The sequence below is a fragment of the Elgaria multicarinata genome, chromosome 2, assembly GCF_023053635.1.
Source record: "Elgaria multicarinata webbii isolate HBS135686 ecotype San Diego chromosome 2, rElgMul1.1.pri, whole genome shotgun sequence".
Classification (NCBI taxonomy): domain Eukaryota; kingdom Metazoa; phylum Chordata; class Lepidosauria; order Squamata; family Anguidae; genus Elgaria; species Elgaria multicarinata.
In genome coordinates, this window is record NC_086172.1 from 158910382 (window position 1) to 158930736 (window position 20355).

The 20355-nt window shown below is 43.0% G+C and overlaps 1 protein-coding gene across 2 annotated transcripts; it reads right to left on the reverse strand.

The window, feature by feature from the left end:
- Window positions 1–384: 384 nt before the first annotated feature.
- LOC134393092 (alpha-1-antitrypsin-like protein CM55-ST) lies at window positions 385–19714 on the reverse strand. 2 transcript variants are annotated; one of them, XM_063117993.1, is made up of 6 exons: window positions 19640–19679; window positions 15595–15670; window positions 12238–12891; window positions 11376–11646; window positions 4784–4931; window positions 385–1896 (listed from the first exon to the last, which is right to left on the reverse strand). In XM_063117993.1, the coding sequence occupies exons 3-6, from the start codon at window positions 12869–12871 to the stop codon at window positions 1693–1695; spliced, it is 1257 nt and encodes a 418-aa protein (XP_062974063.1). In that variant the 5' UTR covers window positions 12872–12891; window positions 15595–15670; window positions 19640–19679; the 3' UTR covers window positions 385–1692. The 2 variants fall into 2 exon arrangements, with proteins under 2 accessions (XP_062974063.1, XP_062974062.1); XM_063117992.1 differs by lacking the exon at window positions 15595–15670 and having other exon boundaries at window positions 19640–19714.
- Window positions 19715–20355: the final 641 nt, after the last annotated feature.

The window sequence follows — 20355 nt, forward strand, 5'->3', positions numbered from 1 at the left end:
GCAGCACAACCGGAGCAAACTCTCGCAACCACCCACTCCAATACCGGGATAATCCACACAAGGTGTGGACTATGAGGCATCACACCTGAACAGGAAAATCCAGTTTTACCCCTCCTCAACCACAGAACACCCGGTAGGTCTAGCAAGGCCCCCAAGTAGACATATCTAGGATGACTTCATCTCCCCAGCAGGTGACCCATAGGACTGACATGAGGACCCCTGAGAATCCTGCCATAATTCTGAGGGCATATCCTTACTGCTTCATCTGCAAAGGACTTTGTTCCTTTGAATCAAAATTATTTTAAGATTTAGCAGCCATTCTATGAAAGACAGTAATATGTTTAATGAGCTTAATCTGGAAAATGATTTTTTTTTAATCACATTTTATTCCACAGAAATGTTGCATTCATTCTCATATCATATTCGTCTTCAGTACAACCAGTTATCATACTACTAAGGCTTGGTGGATGCTGTTGCAAGTCCATTCATTCAGAACATTCTTAGCCCTGTTTCCTTAAAGGTAAGGTCCACTGTGTCCAATGAGGCTTACGCCTTAGGAAGTAGGGATGTGCATTCTGCCCTGGAAAGATCTGGTAACTGTGAACACCTGTGGAGCATTTGAACTTTCAGAGTGGAGATCGGCTGCTTCCAAACCCATCGAATAATTTCAGAGTGGAGGTGTGCCCAATCGGAGCTTCTAAAGTCTCCAAAATTATGTGACTGTTTTTCAGGTGTCAATGCTGTGTGTGTTTGTGTGTCTCAATTGAATATCTACATATTTGGAAGATGCTGAGTGGGGTGAGGGGTACCTTTGATCTTGACATCTGTGGCTAACCACTTAGGAATTGCCACAGTGTTGTTCATGACCATGTTCTCCTCCAATTGCTGTGTTCAGGGGAGTGGGAAACACTAATTGGCTGCTGGTTCTGGCTGGGGAAAAAGGGAATGCATTTCTGCTCAAACTCATAGAAGTCAATCATCCACAGTGTGAAAATGCTGCTAGGATGGCTGGCATCATGAGTGAGTAAGCATCTACACCTGAGTCAGGCAGGCTCTTTATTTCAGTTAAACTATTACTCCTGTTGGCTGGCTGGTCTTCCAGTGCAGGTGTGTGTGTAGGGGTCCATCCAATAGATCTGGAGGGCACCAGGTTGGAGAAGGCTGGAGTAGAAACTTCCACCAGCAACAATGGAGCTCTGCTTCAGCAAAGTAAAAGAGAAAAGTTCCCTCCACAAATGCACAGGGGTGGATTAATGTGTGTGTGTTTGTGTCTGTTAAAGAGGGATGGAAATCGTTTGAGGGGATTTTTTTAAAAAAAATCCTATAAAATCAAGGCATGACTAGATCTGTAAAACACTTGGCATGTCTAAAGACCTACTTAAGAGCTATCACCATGCTAAGTTCCATTTCTTTATCTTTAAGAATGAGGGTACTGTAAGCGTTTGATTAATTTCCACATGACTACAGCAGTTCTCTGAAAATGGGTGGTTCTCCGACGGGTAATCCAACAGGGCGGAGTAAGGGGAGCTGCTCTGAAGTCAGGCCAGAGAATCACCTCAATGGGGCTCTGCCCCGAATTTTGGGGCAGAGAAGACCCACTCTGCACACACCTACTAGTAAGTGTGTGTAGGACTGCAGCCTTAGACAAACACACAAAATGTAAATGGAAGCCTCAGGCAGTTCACCTCACAATCATTGTTGGGATGGGTTCACCACTTTCCCTATCAAGTCCAAGCTGTCTGTGTCAGTGCTGTAAATGTTCACTAGGAAGGGTCTGATGAAGGTGATGCTTAGAGGAGGGGTTAACCGAGCAGACAAAAATACAGATTTAACAATAGTGACTGCTGCTGCTTCTGTGCCATTCTCATGGACATCCAGGAAAGCCTTATGAAGAACCTGCAATGAAGGAACAAGATGGTTTTGGTTACACATTGTAGTGTCCAATAGTCCAGACATGAAAATGGAGACATACTGACCCTTTTCAGACAACACGCTAAGCCATGGTGGTTAAGCAATTTGAGCTAAACATTATGGCTTAGCATGTCCTGTGAACCATGTCTTAGCATGTCATGTGAACTATTCCTGACCATGGTGGCTACATAACCATGGTTTAAACATGCTCCCTTATCATTGGCAAAAATGGAGTGGGAGGGTGCTTGTGGGTGCCTCGTTGACAGCTGGTTGGCCACTGTGTGAACAGAGTGCTGGACTACATGGACCCTTGGCCTTATCCAGCATGGCTCTTCTTCTTATGAATACCCCATCATGCAAAACCATAAGTGCTTTCCACTATCACAAAGCCACCATTGAAAAGAACCTACTTGTCCTAATACCACTGTTCCCATACCAAGAACGTAAGAAGAGCCATGCTGGATCAGAACAGGGGTCCACCTAGTCTAGCATTCTGTTCACATCATGATCAACAAGGATCTGTCTCCCACCATCATTATCGATTCCTGAAACATCTATTCCACCTGTTGTATTTATTTATTTTGCAATCACTTGTCTTCCAAGGTTTTAATTGCAAAGAGCATGTTAGGAGTGATTGCTGTTTTGGTTAAAAAAATACACCAGAAAAAGCATGAATTGTCCTACAATGAGATGTCAACAGTTTAATGTTTACCTCAGCAGCTAAAATGTGGTCAAATGGCAGACTGTGCCTTACAGTACACTCCCATGGATGTCGCCTACTCAGATACAAATCCCACCGAGTTCAGTGAGATTTATTCCCAGCTAATTAGGCATGCACTTTCCTAACGTCATGTGCGCTAGAGACAAGGAGCATCTTCCACCCACATTTAATTTAATGAAATAGAATCATAGAATTGTGGAGATTCAAGGGACCATGAGGATTATCTAGTCCAACCCTCTGCAATGTGCTGAAAAAACAATTAAACTACCCATGAGAGGTGGTTGTCCAGCCTCTTCTTAAAAACCTCCAGAGATGGAGACCCCACAACTTCCTTAGGTAGACTGTTCCACCATTGTACAATCTTACTGTCAGGAAGTTTTTCATTATATTTCATTGAAACCTAGGTAGCTCAAACTTATATCCGTTATTTCAGGTCTTAGTTTCTGTGGCCATGGAAAATAGTTCTTGACCATCTTCCCTGTGGCACCCTTTTATGGACCTGAACACTGCTAACATGTCTCCCCTCAGTCTCAGAACTGCCGAAATGGCATCAGGAAGGCTAGAGCTGAGAGTAGCGAGGGATGCTAAGCGCAATAAAAAGACTTTCTTCAGATACGTGAATAGTAAAAGACAGAGGAAAGAAATGGTGGTTCAACTGCTTAATGAGGATGATAAATTGATAACAGATGTCAAAGGCTGAAGTGCGCATGTTTAAACTGGAGAAGAGAAGATTGAGGGGAGACATGATAGCACTCTTCAAATACTTGAAAGGATGTCACACAGAGAAGGGCCAGGATCTCTTCTCTATCATGCCAGAGTGCAGGACATGGAATAATGGGCTCAAGTTACAGGAAGCCAGATTCCAGCTGGACATCAGGAAAAACTTCCTGATTATTAGAGCAGTACGACAATGGAACCAGTTACCTAGGGAGGTTGTGGGCTCTCCCACACTAGAGGCATTCAAGAGGCAGCTGGACAACCACTGTCAGGCATACTTTAAGGTGGATTCCTGCATTCAGCAGGGGGTTGGACTTAATGGCCTTATAGGCCCCTCCCAACTCTACTATTCCATGATTCTATGAAAAAGGGGGTGTTCTAGTGGGTGGGAAGAGGAGAGCTCAGAACACGCAAAATCCTATGGTCTCTTCAGACCCAGCTTTGTCCCAGCATTGCACCTGCTCTGGATGGGCTTAAAGGACCGTCCAGACGAAAAAGGAGATAAAGGAAAATGGAGGAGTGAAAACCACCTCTCAGCCCTCCCATGCTGTTGGCAGCAGCCCAGGAGGGCATAGGATACTAAAAAGCCCCAGAGATTGTAGGCTTGCATCTAGGAAATGTCTACCCTATAGGGTTGTGTCCTAAAACTAAAAATGCAATTGTTTAAAAGTGTTAATATAGTCCGCCCCGCACACTCAGGTCCTCTGGGGTGAACTTACTTCAGTCAGTTAAAACTAGGCTGACATCAGTTTCCCAGAGGACCTTTCCTTCTGTCGCCCCCAGATTGTGGAATGGCCTGCCGGAGGAGATTCGTAAAATTAACTCTGTGTGATTTTAAGGCAGCTTTAAAGACTAGCCTTTTCCTGCTGGCCTTTCCAGATCAATGTAAAATCAAGAATTGTTTAAGATGTATTGATTCCTGTACTAATGTTGTTCCCTGCCTCGATCCAAAGAGAGAGGCGGGTAAGAAATAAATATATTATTATTATTATTATTATTATTATTATTTATTAATGCATACTTTTAGAAATGAACACCTTAAACGGTGCATTTTAAACACTGCAATTTAAACATGTGTGTTTGTGCGTGTGTGTGTGTGTGTGCTTTTCTTAATGTGTTCATTTCCCCCCCCAAAGTGCATTCATTTCCACCATTGGCTAAAGAAAAAAAAATGCAAATTTTTAAAAATGTGCAAGAATGCATACTTTTTTTCCTTTCTTTTTTTAAATGCACATGCTAAATTGTGCATTTCAAAATGTGGCCATTTAAAAAAGTGTGCATTTTTAAAAGTGCACATTTTGTGAACATGAATGCAAATTTGGGAATTTGTAAGCATTTTTGGTCTTCCATTTAATAAAAAAGCCTTAGCAAAACACAGAGCGGAAAAGATTTGATTAAAAGTACAAGGCAGGCAGTACTTGTCTGCTTACTTACTTTGGAGACCTTCAGATTCCGTTCCCCAGTAATTCCAGACAGATCCGCATTGTCATTAAAGATATCAGTAATACCCAGTCTCTGCAACAAGTCTTTGACATCAAGGGACGTAGAAATGGAAAATTGTGGGAGATACAATTGTATTTCACTGGTTAATAAAGGAAACAAAACAAACAAAAGAAGTCAAGTCACATCCAAGCGTGAAAACGGCATTTGTCGTGTCTGAGCTAGCTAGAATTCAAAGGTGTTTCTCCACCCTCCCAGATTTGTATTAGAATTGTGCCAAGTATTCACCTTGTTACTTTGTGCGTGTGTGTTTGTGGGGGCAATTTCCAAGGCGGGATTCGGGTAGAAAGCTGAAATGAGGACTGGCATCATTTTGAGGAAAGGTTAAAACCTACAAATGGGAAGTGGAGTGGCAACTTCCAGTCGCAAAAGTTGAGGAACTATTAGCAATGCGGAGACGGCTACATTGGCCACAACCAGCGAGAGGCTGGGCGAGTGTTTCCAGTCAGTTACTGTCGGCGCCTCTTCCTCCTCGGCGCAACTTCCCTTGGTAGTTGCCCGCCCAGGCCGCGCCCGACAAGGAGACACCATGAGCTGCGCCGCGCTGCTGGGCCTCCGGGCAGCCGTTACTGCCCCGCGGCTCTTGGGGGCGGGAAGCAGCAGCAGCTGCCGGAGCAGTGAGCCGTGCAGCCCTCAGCCGAGCCCTGTGCGGATCGGCTGCGCCTCAGGCTTCTGGGGAGACACGGCGGCCTCAGGCACTAGCGAGGGACGGCAGCGTCGCGCTCGGCCGCACAGCGAGCGGCAAAGGGGACCGGCTGGCCTTTGGCCCTCCGCCGGCAGCTCCTCCTGTCCCGAGACCCCCCCGCAAGCGGAAAGGCGGGAGATAAAAGCGCCCTCGCTTTTCCTTATTAAGGCTGCCCTATGCACGCTTGTGTAGGGGAGAGTCCTGCTGAACTCAGATCTACACCAAGCAGGATATGACACTTTGAAAACTGCATATGGAGTGTGTCCTGGGCCCCAACAGTTGTCACTACTGTTATAAAGTGTTTTAAAGCAGTAGTGTAGATCCTGCCCCACTTCTGAGTAAACATCCATAGGAATGCACTTTCCGACCCTTTGAACACCCCTGACGTGCCTCACCCTCACCTGCTGCCTCCGTTTCCCTAAAACTACGACGTACATTTATATGTACCTACCCGGACCTTAAGATCATCTACAGGGGCTCTTCTCCGTGAGCCCCTGTCAAAGGAAGTGAGGCAGGTGGCTACTAGGAGGAGGGCTTTCTCCGCTGTGGCACCCCGGTTGTGGAATGAGCTCCCCAGAGAGGTCTGCCTGGCTCCTACACTGTACTCCTTTCGTCGCCAGCTGAAGACCTTTTTATTCACTCAGTATTTTAACACTTAATTTTAACTCAAATTTAAATTATACTGTTTTAACTCTGTATTTTAACCTTATATCAATTGTGCTGCGTGGTTTTATCCTGGTTGTGCTTTTTATATTGTATTTTGTATTTGTATTTTTAACTTGTTGGTTGTTTTATGATGATTTTAATTTTTGTGAACCGCCCAGAGAGCTTCGGCTATTGGGCGGTATAAAAATGTAATAAATAAATAAATATGTTCTCCTAAGCCGTTTCTCCTCAGGACCAAATCCCTCGCACGGATTTCCTTCCCCGACTGTACTCCTTTATGCACAGATTGCTGCTCTCACAATGACAGCTAGTTCAATCTCTGATCTCAAATTCCAACAGCTGTTGTGTAGAAGAGATTAAAGTGTTGGATTTGGGCAGGGGAGATCAGGGTTCAAATCCCTCCTTAGCCATAAAGTTCACTGAGTCAGCTTTGGTCAGAAGCATCAGTTTAACTTTCCTCACAAGGTGGTTGTGAGCATAAAGTGAGTAATCCCCATTCGCTCTGAGCTGAATGGAAGAGGAAGAGATGGGATACAAGTAATGATAATACTGCACCCAAGATTTCCACAAGAGCAGGCTTGCTTTGCATAATTCTAAAGTAAAAAAAGGAAATGTGCAACTCAGTCATCATGATTTTAGGCACAGATGCAACATACTTTGGTACCTCAGAAAGGCAGGACTTGTTAAAAAGGACAGTTTGAAAGCCGTTGCAAAACAGTTTTTTTTTTTTTTTTTTGGAGGGGGTGTGTGTCAAAATAGGAAATAAATAAATAGCTTCTGCCTAAGCAAAACAGGCTTGACTCATCTAAAGTTTGCTCTTTGAATAAAGTGCTGATGAAATCGGGAAAGAACAAGACAGCAGATGGTGCTAACTTGTTGTTTACAGCGACTCAAATTACATGCAATGCATGCCAAATCTCGGAATTAAGCTCCATTGGTGATACAAGTAAGCATGCATAGGACTGCAGCCTTCAAGTGTATAATCTGGCCTGTGAATACATGTTGCAAACATGATTCTGAGGCTGCAGTTCTAAACACTTGGGAATAAATCCTGCAATTCTAAACATAATTCTAAACACTTCTGAGCAACCATGAAAAGAATGTTTAGCAATTGCATGGAACTACAGAGAAGCTATTGTGGATGGGTGGATCCAAAATGAAAATCCAAAGACTTGTTTATTACATTTATATCTTGCCTTTCCTACAAGGAGTTGTATATGATCCTCCTCCTATCCATTTTATCCTTACAACAGCCCTGTGAGGAAGTTTAGGCTGCAAGTCATTGACTTGCCTAGCCAAGTGGTCAATAGAACCCAGGGCCAGATGTACACCTTGTGTCATATCGATAGGATCCCATCATGGTGACTATATCTTTCTTGCGCATTTATACCTTGTAGCGCACACAATGTTGTGGCATTTTAGATAATACAGAATAAAGAGCAGGAACAAATGCTAGAAAAGCAGTATACAGATGTGTAATGTGCCCCAACAGTTATTAATGCAGTTCAATGCTGCTAAAAAGCTCGAGTGTAGATCTAGCTCAGGTCTGCTGAGTCCCAGTCCAACACTCTAATAACAACTACATTACTGGCTCTCATATCTACCCTAATAAAATCATGTGGGAACTACGATTTGGAGAGCTGCAACTTTTGAATGGCATACTGTTAAAGTAGTTTGCATATTATGTTCTTTAGTTTGACAGTCAACTAACAGTCATATTTTGCTTATTGTCTGGTCTCCAGCAAGAGAAAAGAAAGGGGGAAGGGGGGAGAACTGCATGGCCCCTCATCCCAGGACCTCCTGGCTAAGGAGGGTTCATTCAGCAGCACCTTTTTCAGAATACATGCTAAAACAATTCCTATCTGCCCTTGCTTATTTTAGGGTGTCCATCCCCCTTTTTTCAAGCCATTCTTTTGGTAAACATTGGATGTGTGCATCTTGTGTCACTTTAAAACAGAGCTGCAGCACAATCCTATGTATGTCTACTCAGAAGTAAGCCCCACTGAGATCAATCAAACTTACTCTGAGGTAAATGTTCACCGGATGCAGCCTGAAAATGAAGAGAGGATGAAGAAAGGACAGGAGAAAAAGAATTGTAGAAATAGAATAGCAAGGTAACTGTGGGATATTTAACCATATTAAGTACATCCCACACTGGGATATTTAACCATATTTAAAGACAATAAGTACAGCAAAATTAGTGCCCCTCTACTTCAGTCCCAATCAAATAATTACAACAGTGAACCAGCCAGGTCTTCCATAGGAAAACTCTGTACCAGGTGATAGTTATTTTTAAATTTTAATTAAAAATATATTATCCTTTCCTATAACAAAATGGTACTTACTCCTAAGTAAGTGTGTCCCACTGAAGAAGGAAATCCTATTTGATTCCTGTATTCCTGTTAGTGTGACATGATAAGTTAAAGGCACAATTTTATGCATGTTTAGACAGAAAAAAGTCCTTCAACTCCTAGAATCCCCTAGCTGGCATGGCTGGCTGGGGTATGCTGAGAATTGTAGGACTTCTTTTCATTCTAAATATGCACAGGCTTGCACCTTAAATGAGTTTAAAATGTGAAACTCCTCACATGTGTTGAATCATATATATATACTATTGGTCTAGTATCAGGAATGTAGCAGCTGTCAGTGTGGAAGATATATCTGCCATTTGAACTGAAGCAATGCATTTTAAGACATAAAGGGGTCTATAAGACTATTACATATGGTTTCTAAAATTGCTGAACACCATTGTAAGCTACTACCTGATTATGCAGAGAGAGATGCCCAGGCAATTACTATACTTTGCCATTATAGGCAGCGTGACTCCTGGCAAGGGGAGGAGTGGGTAGACTGGCTGTTGACATGTTCAGTGGAGTGCTTTACTTGTTGCTTCTTCCAAGCTGCCCAGGCCCCTTATCTGGGTCAAGGGGGCAGAAGTGGCACTGCAGCAAAAAGGGATATGAGCACCAATGTTTGGACTGGGGCAAAATAATACAGTATGTGGGTATGTGGTGTGGTTTGGCTTGAATTGCTTGTGTCTGGATTTCCTTTCTGGACTGGACTTGCTGGTTACATGACCCACAAGGCCAGGTTGTGGTATAGTCCTCTTCTTCTTTTGTGTTCAAAAGCCATAAAGTATCCTGTGAGATCTGGAAGACTCACAACTTTATTATGGCATAATAAGCTGTTGTCCACTGGCCTCAAGTGCCAAAATGACTTTACTGGCATTGCACCGTGAGTTTGGGGGTGGGGTGGGGGGTCATGTCATTTGCTATTCCACTTTGGGCAGCAAAATGTCTTGGGCCAGCCCTTGCAAGAGCTGGCTATAATTTAGATACTGAACAACATGCATTGGGTTTCCTAGGTGTACAGGGCCCAGGTGTCTCAAGCAGGATCTACACTACTGTTTTCATAGAATCATAGAATAATAGAGTTGGAAGAGGTCTATAAGGCCATCAAGTCCAACCCGCTCAATGCAGGAATCCAGCTTAAAGCATCTCTGACAGGTAGTTGTCTAGCTGCTTCTTGAATGCCTCTAGTGTGGGAGAGCCCACAACCTTCCTAGGTAATTGGTTCTATTGTCATACTCTAACAGTCAGGAAGTTTTTCCTGATGTCCAGCCGGAATCTGACTTCCTGTAACTTGAGCCCATTATTCCGTGTCCTGCACTCTGGGATGATCGAGAAGAGATCCTGGCCCTCCTGTGTGTGTCAATCTTTCAAGTATTTGAGGAATGTTATCATGTCTCCCCTCAGGCTTCTCCTCAAGGCTAAACATTACCTCTGTTTCCTCTCCCCTCCAGGACACTCATACCTCTCCTGTCTGCACCCTCTCTCCCTCTTCTACCCCCACACATAGGGGCATTTCTCTCTCTTCTTTCCCCAGGGCTCCCCCTACGCCAATCCTCTTCTTCTGCCCTTATTTTATTTAGAGTATTTTTATTTAGAGTATTTTTATCCCGCACCTCAGCCTAAAAGGCTCCCGGAGCGGCTTACAATTGATCAGTAAAGAAGATTGATGTGCCCTTGTGACGGTTTCCCATCCTCTCTTTTCTCCTTCATCTCCTGTCTTCTGCCAATAGCCCCTTCGCGGCCTTCCAGAGATGTCCCTACTTCCAGATCTCCTACACTCCCCCAAGTTCTCCAGATCTTGCCAGCCAGCCCTCTCTTATGCTAGGCTCGCAGCCACCCCTCATCCTCACTATATTCACCCCAGAAGTCTCTCTCCTGGACCTCATTCCAAATTCTTTGCTCAGCAGCACACAGGGCAATCTTTTAAAATCATTATTAGGACATTTTATGTATGGTGTATTCTATGTATGGTGCTGGAACTTAAGATGACACTCGTTGTTAATGTGATAGAATCTGTTTTAAATGTGAATCTGTTTTAGTAAGTTTGGATTAGGTCATTATCTGATTAAATTTAAAGATGGTACTGGTTATCACTGCAGCAAAAAAATAGTATTCAGAGTCTCCATTTTAAAATGTGTATTTTTAAAGTACAGATTGCTTGTTAATTAAAAAAATACAGTTTACTTCAGTTTTCATTTATTTTGTTTGTTTGATGAATGAAAAAAAGTCCTTTATTACTGTATATTTAATCAATGTTTACCTTAAAAAAATCCCTGGCTGAACCCCCTAATGAAATGTGCTGCGCACGCCTATGTCTGGAGGCTTCTGGTGCCGCCACCAGAAATGAAAAGGAGTAGGCTGCTTGATTTTAAGATATTGCGCGGCTTCTGCTGTAATTAGTACCTCTATGGCCACAATAGTTTGTGGCCATAGAGGTACTAATAAGCAGTGGCAGCCTTTTCCCTCTATTGTACTGCCATCTCTCTCTCTCTCTCTCTCTCTCTCTCTCTCTCTGATTTAGCAGAAATCTCTGCTAACAAGGTGGAAAGGCAATGTTCACTGGTCATCCTTCCCTTGTGCGGATTTTAAGGGGGTACAAGAGGCTGCAGCTGGAGCATGAATTGCTGAAAACGGACTCCCCATTTCCATTACCTGAGACATCTGCTGGTTAAAAGCTTTCCTGCAAATAACCCCAATGCCTTTTTAAACATATTGAGATTATTTATTAAAAAAATAAAACAAAGAAACAAAGACACACCCAAATGTTGTCAGCATATAATAATAATAATAATAATAACAATAATAATGTAGAAAGAAAGCATACTCATATGTAAATGATGTTCTCCACTTAGTCAGAGTTTCTTTCGTCAAACCTCTTTCCACATGGTCCATTTTCCCTTCGTCTGGCAGAATAAACAAGGCAGAAGCATCTCCTTTATAGGGAACTTCCACCACCCAGCAAGACAGACTTTCATCACGGACATAGTTGTAATGGTTTTCTTCGAACATCATGTTGACTTTCACAGTTGTGGCTGCATCTACAAAAAAATCTTCTTCCCTAATTGATTCAGTCTTGAAAGGGTTTTTCCAATAGGCTTTGGAGAAAAAATGACAGGCAACAGAGGAGTGTGAATGTCACTTCCCAAATAGGCATTTGTTTCAGTTTTTTTATTTTTTATTGAGATCTGTACAATAAATGCAAGTAGTCTAGGGAAAACACACACAGACACAAATCGAAGTAAATGGACAGTGAAATTCACCTGGGTATCAGCAGAACACCAGATGGAAAAAACACTGGTGGCTAAAGTAGGCTGAGCACTGAGGAAGTGGACGCAATTTCATGCCTACTCCAATTTAACCCTAATTTAACTGTCAAACTAAAACTTCCAATATGGTTTGTTTCTGCGCTGTAACCAACCACAAAAACTGCAAAACTGCTAGGGGCTCATTTTTAAAATGTAACATCAGGATTCCATGGTAACAATTTCATTCTGCTTATTTCTGTACAAAATCCCAGAGATCCCAAAGCTTTGCCACATGCTGTTTTGCTACAATTGCCTGCGTCGTTATTTTTCTAAATAGAGGGAATTCCTAGCTTGGAAGCTATAAGCCACTCTCAAATAGTATAGTTGACTGAACATTCCTTACTGCATTAGCTATTGGTAAAATGTTATTCTTTGGCTTACCTTGGAAGAAGATATGGTTAACAAGAACCATCACGATGGTTGGATCAAGGTCCTGAACTGCGTGAGCTATTTTGCCATGGGTTTTAGTCTTCACGTAATCATTTATTTGCTTTTTGGATTCTGTAGGATTATTAAAGTTGGCTGAAAAACATTCAGCTTCATAGAACGTTTTGACGTTCTCCAAAAATTTAGGCAGGATTTTCAGCGACTCGTTGATGAACAAGGTATTCCCTACATTCACCTGTGCTTCATTATTTTGATGGTTCAGCATTTGGATGAGGTTTTGGAATCCTTCATGTATCTCGTTCTCCTCAATCTCTGACAAATTAAAACCAAGTCCTTTGAGAATCTGATGGTGGGTTTCAGATTTGGCACCGAGGGTCAGCAATGCCACTGCAGAGAAAATGCTTATGGGAGAGAAGAAAACATTTTTAGCAGCTCCATCTGAAATTATGTGCCTGTAGAGTCTGAATGCAAAGTCAGCATTGACAGGGACTATTTTTTGATAGGCTGTGGTTTTATTCCTTTGTCCAGGGGGGTGGCTATCCTGGTCATTGTCCTGGTGTCCTGGAAGGTGATGACCGTGGACTTGAACAATGACCACTAACAACGAGAGGTAAATGATGGACTTCATTGGTAAATGTAATCCTTTTGCTAGAAAAACAAAGCACAGAAGACATTAGAAAGTTAATTGTCAGCCTCTTCTGCTCAAGCACATTTACAGGACTAGATTGCATTCAAGACTGAAATATTATTATTATTATTATTATTATTATTATTATTATTATTAGTAGTAGTAGTAGTAGTAGTATTTATTTGTATCCCGCCTTTTGCCCAATACTGGGCCTCAAGGTGGCCTTACAAAGTTTAAAATATACATGGGGGGGGGAGGGAAACAAAACCATAAACAATTTAAAAATACACAACAAAATTATAAGACGTTAACATAGATGGAGGGCTGGATTATTCTCCAAAGGCCTGATTGAACAAAAAAGTTTTAGCCTGCTTCTGAAAGCCCATCAAGGAGGGAACCAGCCTAGCTTCCCTGGGAAGAGAGTTCCAGAGCACCGGAGCAGCCACCGAGAAGGCCCTCTCCCATGTTCCCACCAAGCGTGCCTGTGAAGAAGGTGGGACTGAAAGAAGGGCTTCTCCAGAAGATCTCAAAGCACGGGCAGGCTCATAAGGGAGAATACGTTCTTTCAAATAACCTGGACCCGAACCATATAGAGCTTTATAGGTCATAACCAGCACTTTGACTTGTGCCCGGAAACAGACTGGAAGCCAGTGGAGCTGTTTTAACAGGGGAGTTGTATGCTCCCTGTAACCAGCAACAATCTGGCTGCAGCTCTTTGAACCAGCTGGAGTTTCCGAACACTCTTCAAAGGCAGCCCCACGTAGAGCGCGTTACAGTAATCCAATCGGGATGTAACTAAGGCATGTGTCACCGTGCCAGTGAAAATGAAGCAATAATAATAATAATTTATTTATTTTCCCCCACCCCTCCCTCTGGATCGAGGGAACAACATCAAATACAATAAGACTATAAAATACATAAAACTGATTAAAAGCATATAAATCTAATACATTGTTAAAATAACAGCCAAAAGCCTTAAAATTTGACTGGGTAGGCCTGCTGGAAGAGATCAGTCTCTTGCAACAACCTTCTGTGGAACTTCTGAGCTTCTAGTTTGGTTTTGAAGTACTTCACTGGGAATTGAAGTTATTCTCATAGCTTCTTCCCATGTACCTGTTTCCCTCAAATTATCCCCCACAGCGCTACGCTGTCACTAATGTTGTTGTTGTTAGCTAAATCACGCCCTGGGCGGCAGTGCTCCTAAAATCCTTTGCATACCAGGAAATGGGTTTAAGGGGAGAAATGTAAAAAATCATTAAAAAAAATCAAAGGATGACCCAATCTGATTCAAATTTGGTATGCGTAAAGCTCTCCTTAATATCTATTACTGCGCCAATTTTGATGTCTTTATCTTTAAAACTTTAAAACTTAACTTTAAAACTTTATCTTTAAAACAGATGTAAGCATTTGTTTAATTTTTCTTTAAACATGATCCTGCGTCCCCAGTGGCCACTCAGAAAACAACAAATGATTCACTTGAAAACTAGTAGCTAAATACCTCGAGTCTTTTCCCTTTATAGCACAATTAAAGCAGGATGCATGGGAGTACTTCACAGTCAAAGCAGATTATAAACTAGAAAATTTCAGAGTACTTCACAATAAAAACAGATTATAAGATGGAAAACTTCAGAGTCCTTTGCATGCAATCCGCAGTGACTGCACAGTATAACGCTGGTGTGATAAAGCTCTCAATCAAATATGCATATATACAGACATTAGAGGGTTAAGTCATGCTTAACCTCTTTTGCGCAATCCCATTTTCAGGATAGAGTTTGGATCAAAAATGAACTTTTTGCACAAATGTTACTAAAACGTATCTGATTTGTCCATAAATGGGGAATTGGGCCCTAGAACCACACAATTACACAACAGAAATCATTTTTTAAAAGTAGCATACAAAGGCATTTTAGAAATTAGTTTAAGCATTGCAAGGACGGTTTGAACTTGCTTTCAAGATTGTATTTTTAAAGTATTTTAATATTTCTAAAATGATCACTGCATCTTTCCGAACGTTGAATACAAGCTTGGATAATTTCTTAAGTTTAAAAATGCCCTGTCATAGCATTATCACACCATTTTTGACAAGACAAATAATTTCATATTCATTGTGAGGTTTGTATGCGTTGTTGAATTCTCTGCATGGGCAGCTGCAGTGTTGTCACCTTGAGCACTAGAACAAAATATTTAGCAGTTAGGAAGTGTTTCTGAGAATGCATCTTTGCCACTTTAGTAAAGAAAAGGAAATCCATCATTGATTTCAGTGGGATTTGAATTACATCCTTCATGTCCAATATTTAGGTATCTACCCCTATACAGAACTGAATAAATATTCAGATCCTCAGGTTTCCTTTCCTTTCCTTATTTTTCTTTCTTTTTTAAAAAAGTAATTATGTACCAGTATCCTGCCTTTCTGCATAACGGAAAGGGAACCTACCATCTGCTCTAGCTGTATGGATTATGCAGCAAAGCCACACTTCAGAGTGTCCTGTTCAGCATTGTATTGGAAAATTTCCTTTGACAGAACAGAAGTTTATTTGTTTCATTGACTTGTTCTTATTTTATGTGTAAAGACTTGTATTAATTTTGGAATTTGTATTTCATGTAATTTTTTAGAATGCAACTTGTATAATTTTGGTCAAGCACAATCTTGCTTTTATTCTTCTATACATCTCATTTCAAATAGGTAAAGTCCAAGGTAAAGAAAAAGGTAAGGCAATACTTACAAAATCTCCAAAAGAAACTTATGGCATTCAACTCTTCAGTACTCGTCTTTGCTTGGTCTTTGTGTTAGATATAAGCCTATCAGATATATATAATGCTCAGAATGTATTATTAAGCATTAAATCATGCAAATGTTGATCATTGGAGGACATAGCGCAGCAGGATACAATGCAATGGATTTATTACTTGTTCCTGTACTTTGTGCAAGGACATTCACAGGCTGTTCTAGACAAGAAGTTAGCCCGGTGTGAGACCTGGGCTCCCTGCTGTGCATCCAGATGATGCTAAGTCCTCCCTTGACCCGGGATAACCAGATCCGCTTATGGCCTGGCTTTTCCGCAGCCCCGGGCCTAGCGACTTCGTGGCTTTTCCTGGCTGCGTGCTTACTCACGAGTAGCTGGGAGAAGCCACACACTGGGCACAGCATTCCATAGGAGCACTGTGCCCATCGGGCCGGTGGGGGGAGATGGGGGCCGGGGGAAAGAGCGGATCCAGCAGGAGAGATGGGGGGAAGAGTGGAGCCAGGGTGGGGAGATCACAGATGGGGGGCGTGGAGGGGGCATCGGACACGGCAGGCGGGTGATTGGGTGGGCATGGCGAGTGGGCTGGCGAGTGGGCAAGGGGGACATCAGACATGGCGGATGGGTGTATTGGAATATGTTGGTCTAATATTTACAACCTTATTTTAGTTATTGCCAGACTGTGGGAATGCTGTGGACGTCATATATCTTGACTTCAGCAAAGCTTTTGACAAAGTACCACATGACATTCTGATTAACAAACTAGCTAAAAGTGGGCTAGATGGAACAACTATTAGGTGGATCCACAGTTGGCTACAGAATCGGACTCAAAGAGTACTTATCAATGGAACCTTCTCAAGCTGGGGAGAGGCAACGAGTGGGGTGCCGCAGGGCTCAGTCCTAGGCCCAGTGCTCTTCAACATTTTTATTAATGATTTGGACGAGGAGGTGCAGGGAACGCTGATCAAATTTGCAGATGACACAAAATTGGGTGGGATAGCTAATACCCTGGAAGACAGAAACAAACTTCAAAGTGATCTTGATAGGCTGGAGTGCTGGGCTGAAAACAACAGAATGAAATTTAATAGGGATAAATGCCAAGTTCTACATTTAGGGAATAGAAACCAAATGCACAGTTACAAGATGGGGGACACTTGGCTCAGCAATACTACAAACGAGAAAGATCTTGGAATTGTTGTAGATCACAAGCTGAATATGAGCCAACAGTGCGATATGGCTGCAAGAAAGGCAAATGCTATTTTGGGCTGCATTAATAGAAGTATAGCTTCCAAATCACGTGAGGTACTGGTTCCTCTCTATTCGGCCCTGGTTAGGCCTCATCTAGAGTATTGCGTCCAGTTCTGGGCTCCACAATTCAAGAAGGACGCAGACAAGCTGGAGCATGTTCAGAAGAGGGCAACCAGGATGATCAGAGGTCTAGAAACAAAGCCCTATGAAGAGAGACTGAAAGAACTGGGCATGTTTAGCCTGGAGAAGAGAAGATTGAGGGGAGACATGATAGCAGTCTTCAAATACTTAAAAGGTTGTCACACAGAGGAGGGCCAGGATCTCTTCTCGATCCTCCCAGAGTGCAGGACACGGAATAACGGGCTCAAGTTAAAGGAAGCCAGATTCCGGCTGGACATCAGGAAAAACTTCCTGACTGTTAGAGCAGTGCGACAATGGAATCAGCTACCTAGGGAGGTTGTGGGCTCTCCCACACTAGAGGCATTCAAGAGGCAGCTGGACAACCATCTGTCAGGGATGCTTTAGGTGGATTCCTGCATTGAGCAGGGGGTTGGACTCGATGGCCTTGTAGGCCCCTTCCAACTCTGCTATTCTATGATTCTATGATTCTATGGGCTTCTGGCCAATAACCTTATAACAGAGTTTTGCAGCAGTTTCCAGCAAATCAGCACAGACACAGATTAAGACTGAGACTTTCAGTAGGTTTAAAGAAACCTTTACTGGCATATAAAAATATAATTTAGTTATGGCAATCACAAATACAAATACTTACATACGGTCAGTCAATACAGCTCTCATAGAGTGATCATTTCTGATACATGTACATGGGAATACAATCCTTTTTATAGGCTAACTGTACAATGATGCAACTGCTTGCAATCCCTTAATTGAAACAATCAAGTCACCAATTATTCAATCATGACATCAATGTCCAGGTGCAACGTTGACCTTTAAGTTTTCTGCTGAGTCTTCTGATTCCTCCAGCTCCTCAGCAATTAGTAAATCCCTGGAAACATATCCAGGATCCATTCCAGGATCCAACAGGGTGGTGGTGGAAGAAGAACGGGGCCAGGGCATGGCAAGTGGGGCCAGGCATGGCGAGCGGGGCCGGGCATGGTGAGTGGGGGGAGGATGGGCGAGCGAGTGGCCAGGGGGGGCATCAGGCATTGTGGGGAGGAAATCAGGGGCAGGGGGAGTGGGGAATGGGGAACCCTTTATTTTTTTTAAAAAAAAACTTACTTTCCCGTTGGTGCACTCCTGCGCACATGGCCCTTTAACTCAAAAAAATAATAATATGGAGGACACGACGGGGCTTTCCCTTTTCCTGTCGCGTGTTACGTGTGGAAAAGGGCGACGTCCCGCGGCAGCCCTATTCCCCACCGGATTATCAGGTAGGTCTAGCAAGGCCCACAGTCAAGGTAAGGGATCAAACTGCTCCTTCTGGGGGTGAGCTTTGGCTTCTGAGCAGGCCATTTTGAACCGGTGGGTCCACAGTTATATCTTTATAGATAGAAATGGTAGAAAGGCATGGTACAAATAAAATGAATAAGTAAACAAATGGGGGTACACCTGCAAATAGATAGGGGTGGAGCCCAATGGCCATGTGGCCAGGGCATATTCATTTCAGACCACAAGAGTGCTTCAGGCAGAGTGAAAGAAATAATGAAGGGGAGCCAGGGTGAGTAACTCTCACAATGAATGAAGGTATTATGGAATCCATTCATCCTATTTTTGTGATATCGAACATTCAGCCTTTTATCAATGAACCCGACCAGTAGGTAGTTTTAAGTAGGGGTGTGCACGGACCCCCTGCTCCGCTTCACTTGCAGATCCGCCATTTTCCGGATCGGGCCGCTCCGCCCCGCCCCCGCTCCGCCCACTTCCGCTCCGCTCCGCTCGGAGCTCCGGATCCGGATCCGGAGCTCCGTTTTCCCCCCCCCATAGGCTTGCATTGAAAGCTAAAAAATTAAACAACTTTTTTTCTGTTCAAGTTAGAAACCTCACGTTTGGCACCATGACACCTCATGGGGGTATACACACGCACGCCAAGTTTCAAAGCAATCCCATCATCCCCTGATTTTTGGGGAATTTTTGAAAATCGGGCACCCCATTCACACCCCTTTCCATAGCTCCGTCAATTTGCACGTTAGAAACCTCAAACTCGCCACCATGAAAGCTTATCCAGGGATACATACGCACGCCGAGACTCAAGGCAGTCCCATCATCCCCTGATTTTTGGGGAATTTATGAAAATTCAACACCCCTTTCCATAGCTCCGTCAATTTTGCACGTTAAAAAAAAACCTCAAAGTCACCACCATGACAGCTTATCCAGGGATACATGCGCACGCCGAGACTCAACATGCATCCAGGCCAAATGATGAATATGATTTAACTAAGCATTGCCTTCAGATGGACCCAGGGTGAATCCAACGTTGCATGAATTGACTTTTGCCCTCCTCTTCACCCTTTGAAGCCACTTCTGCCCCCTAATCTTCCCCGGAGCAGATTTTAAAGGTGTGAGGGGGCTGCATGAGGAAGAGGGAATTGCCTCCTCCCCGTTCTCCTTACAGAAGTTATTCCAGAGGCGGGAGGAGTTAATTGGATACCACCCTTTGTCCTGAGGATTTTAACACACAAAGGAGAATGGAGAAATGCCTGTTATAGGACACGAAGCGCGAATAACACCCACTTCCTTGGGAGTAAGCTCCACTGAACTCAATGGGATTTACATATAGGATTGCACTCTCAGTGAAAAAAAATATGTATATCATACTTACAGATTTCCCAAAGAATCTTATGGCACTCCTCTGAACTCTGTTCTCTTTGGTTTGTAATTTATATACCAGACTTGTACCCAGTATTCACTATTAACCATTAAGCAGAGCAAATAGGGATGATCAAAGTGAGTCAAAGCAAAATATGGTGCAATGTGTGAGCAATGGTACCAAGAGTCAGTCAATAAGGGGCCCAGCTTCCTATATTGACTTCCGTGATGAGGGCAAACACTCCGTACCAGCCTTCCCCGATCTGGTGCCCTCCAGAGGTTTTGCACTGTAAGTCCCATCATCCCCACCCTTGGTCATGCTGGCTAGGACTGACAGGAGTTGTAGTCCAAAACATCTCTAAGGTATCAGGTTGGGGATGGCCTCTCTATAAATAATAATTGGCCATGTTCAGAAGACACCTTAAACCATGGCTTTAACCACGGAGAATAAGGCAAAAAGGTCTTCTGAACGGGGCCATTGGAGTAGGCGATCCTTGTGGTCCCTCAGTAGGTAAAATTTCCAACCCTGACACCTTCTAACTCCACAATTCTATGATTCTATATAATTTTGAAATAATCTTTCAGATAGTAAAACCAATTCATATCCTTTTTTATGGTTACATGAGGAGCCTAACCTCCTGGCCCACCCCTGAACTCTACCAGTGGTGGAAATTCTGACCCTCCTGTTTGATGACCAGCTGGGATTTATTTATTTATTTATTTATTGCT

What these genes read in the sequence shown, in the direction of transcription:
- LOC134393092 (XM_063117992.1), bottom strand. Translation starts at nt 12,871, where the DNA reads ATGAAGTCCATCATTTACCTCTCGTTGTTAGTGGTCATTGTTCAAGTC. An exon ending in TAACCATATCTTCTTCCAAG is followed by an intron (nt 11,647 to 12,237) that starts GTAAGCCAAAGA and finishes TTTTCTCCAAAG; the next exon opens with CCTATTGGAAAAACCCTTTC. An exon ending in AGAACATCATTTACATATGA is followed by an intron (nt 4,932 to 11,375) that starts GTATGCTTTCTT and finishes TTTATTAACCAG; the next exon opens with TGAAATACAATTGTATCTCC.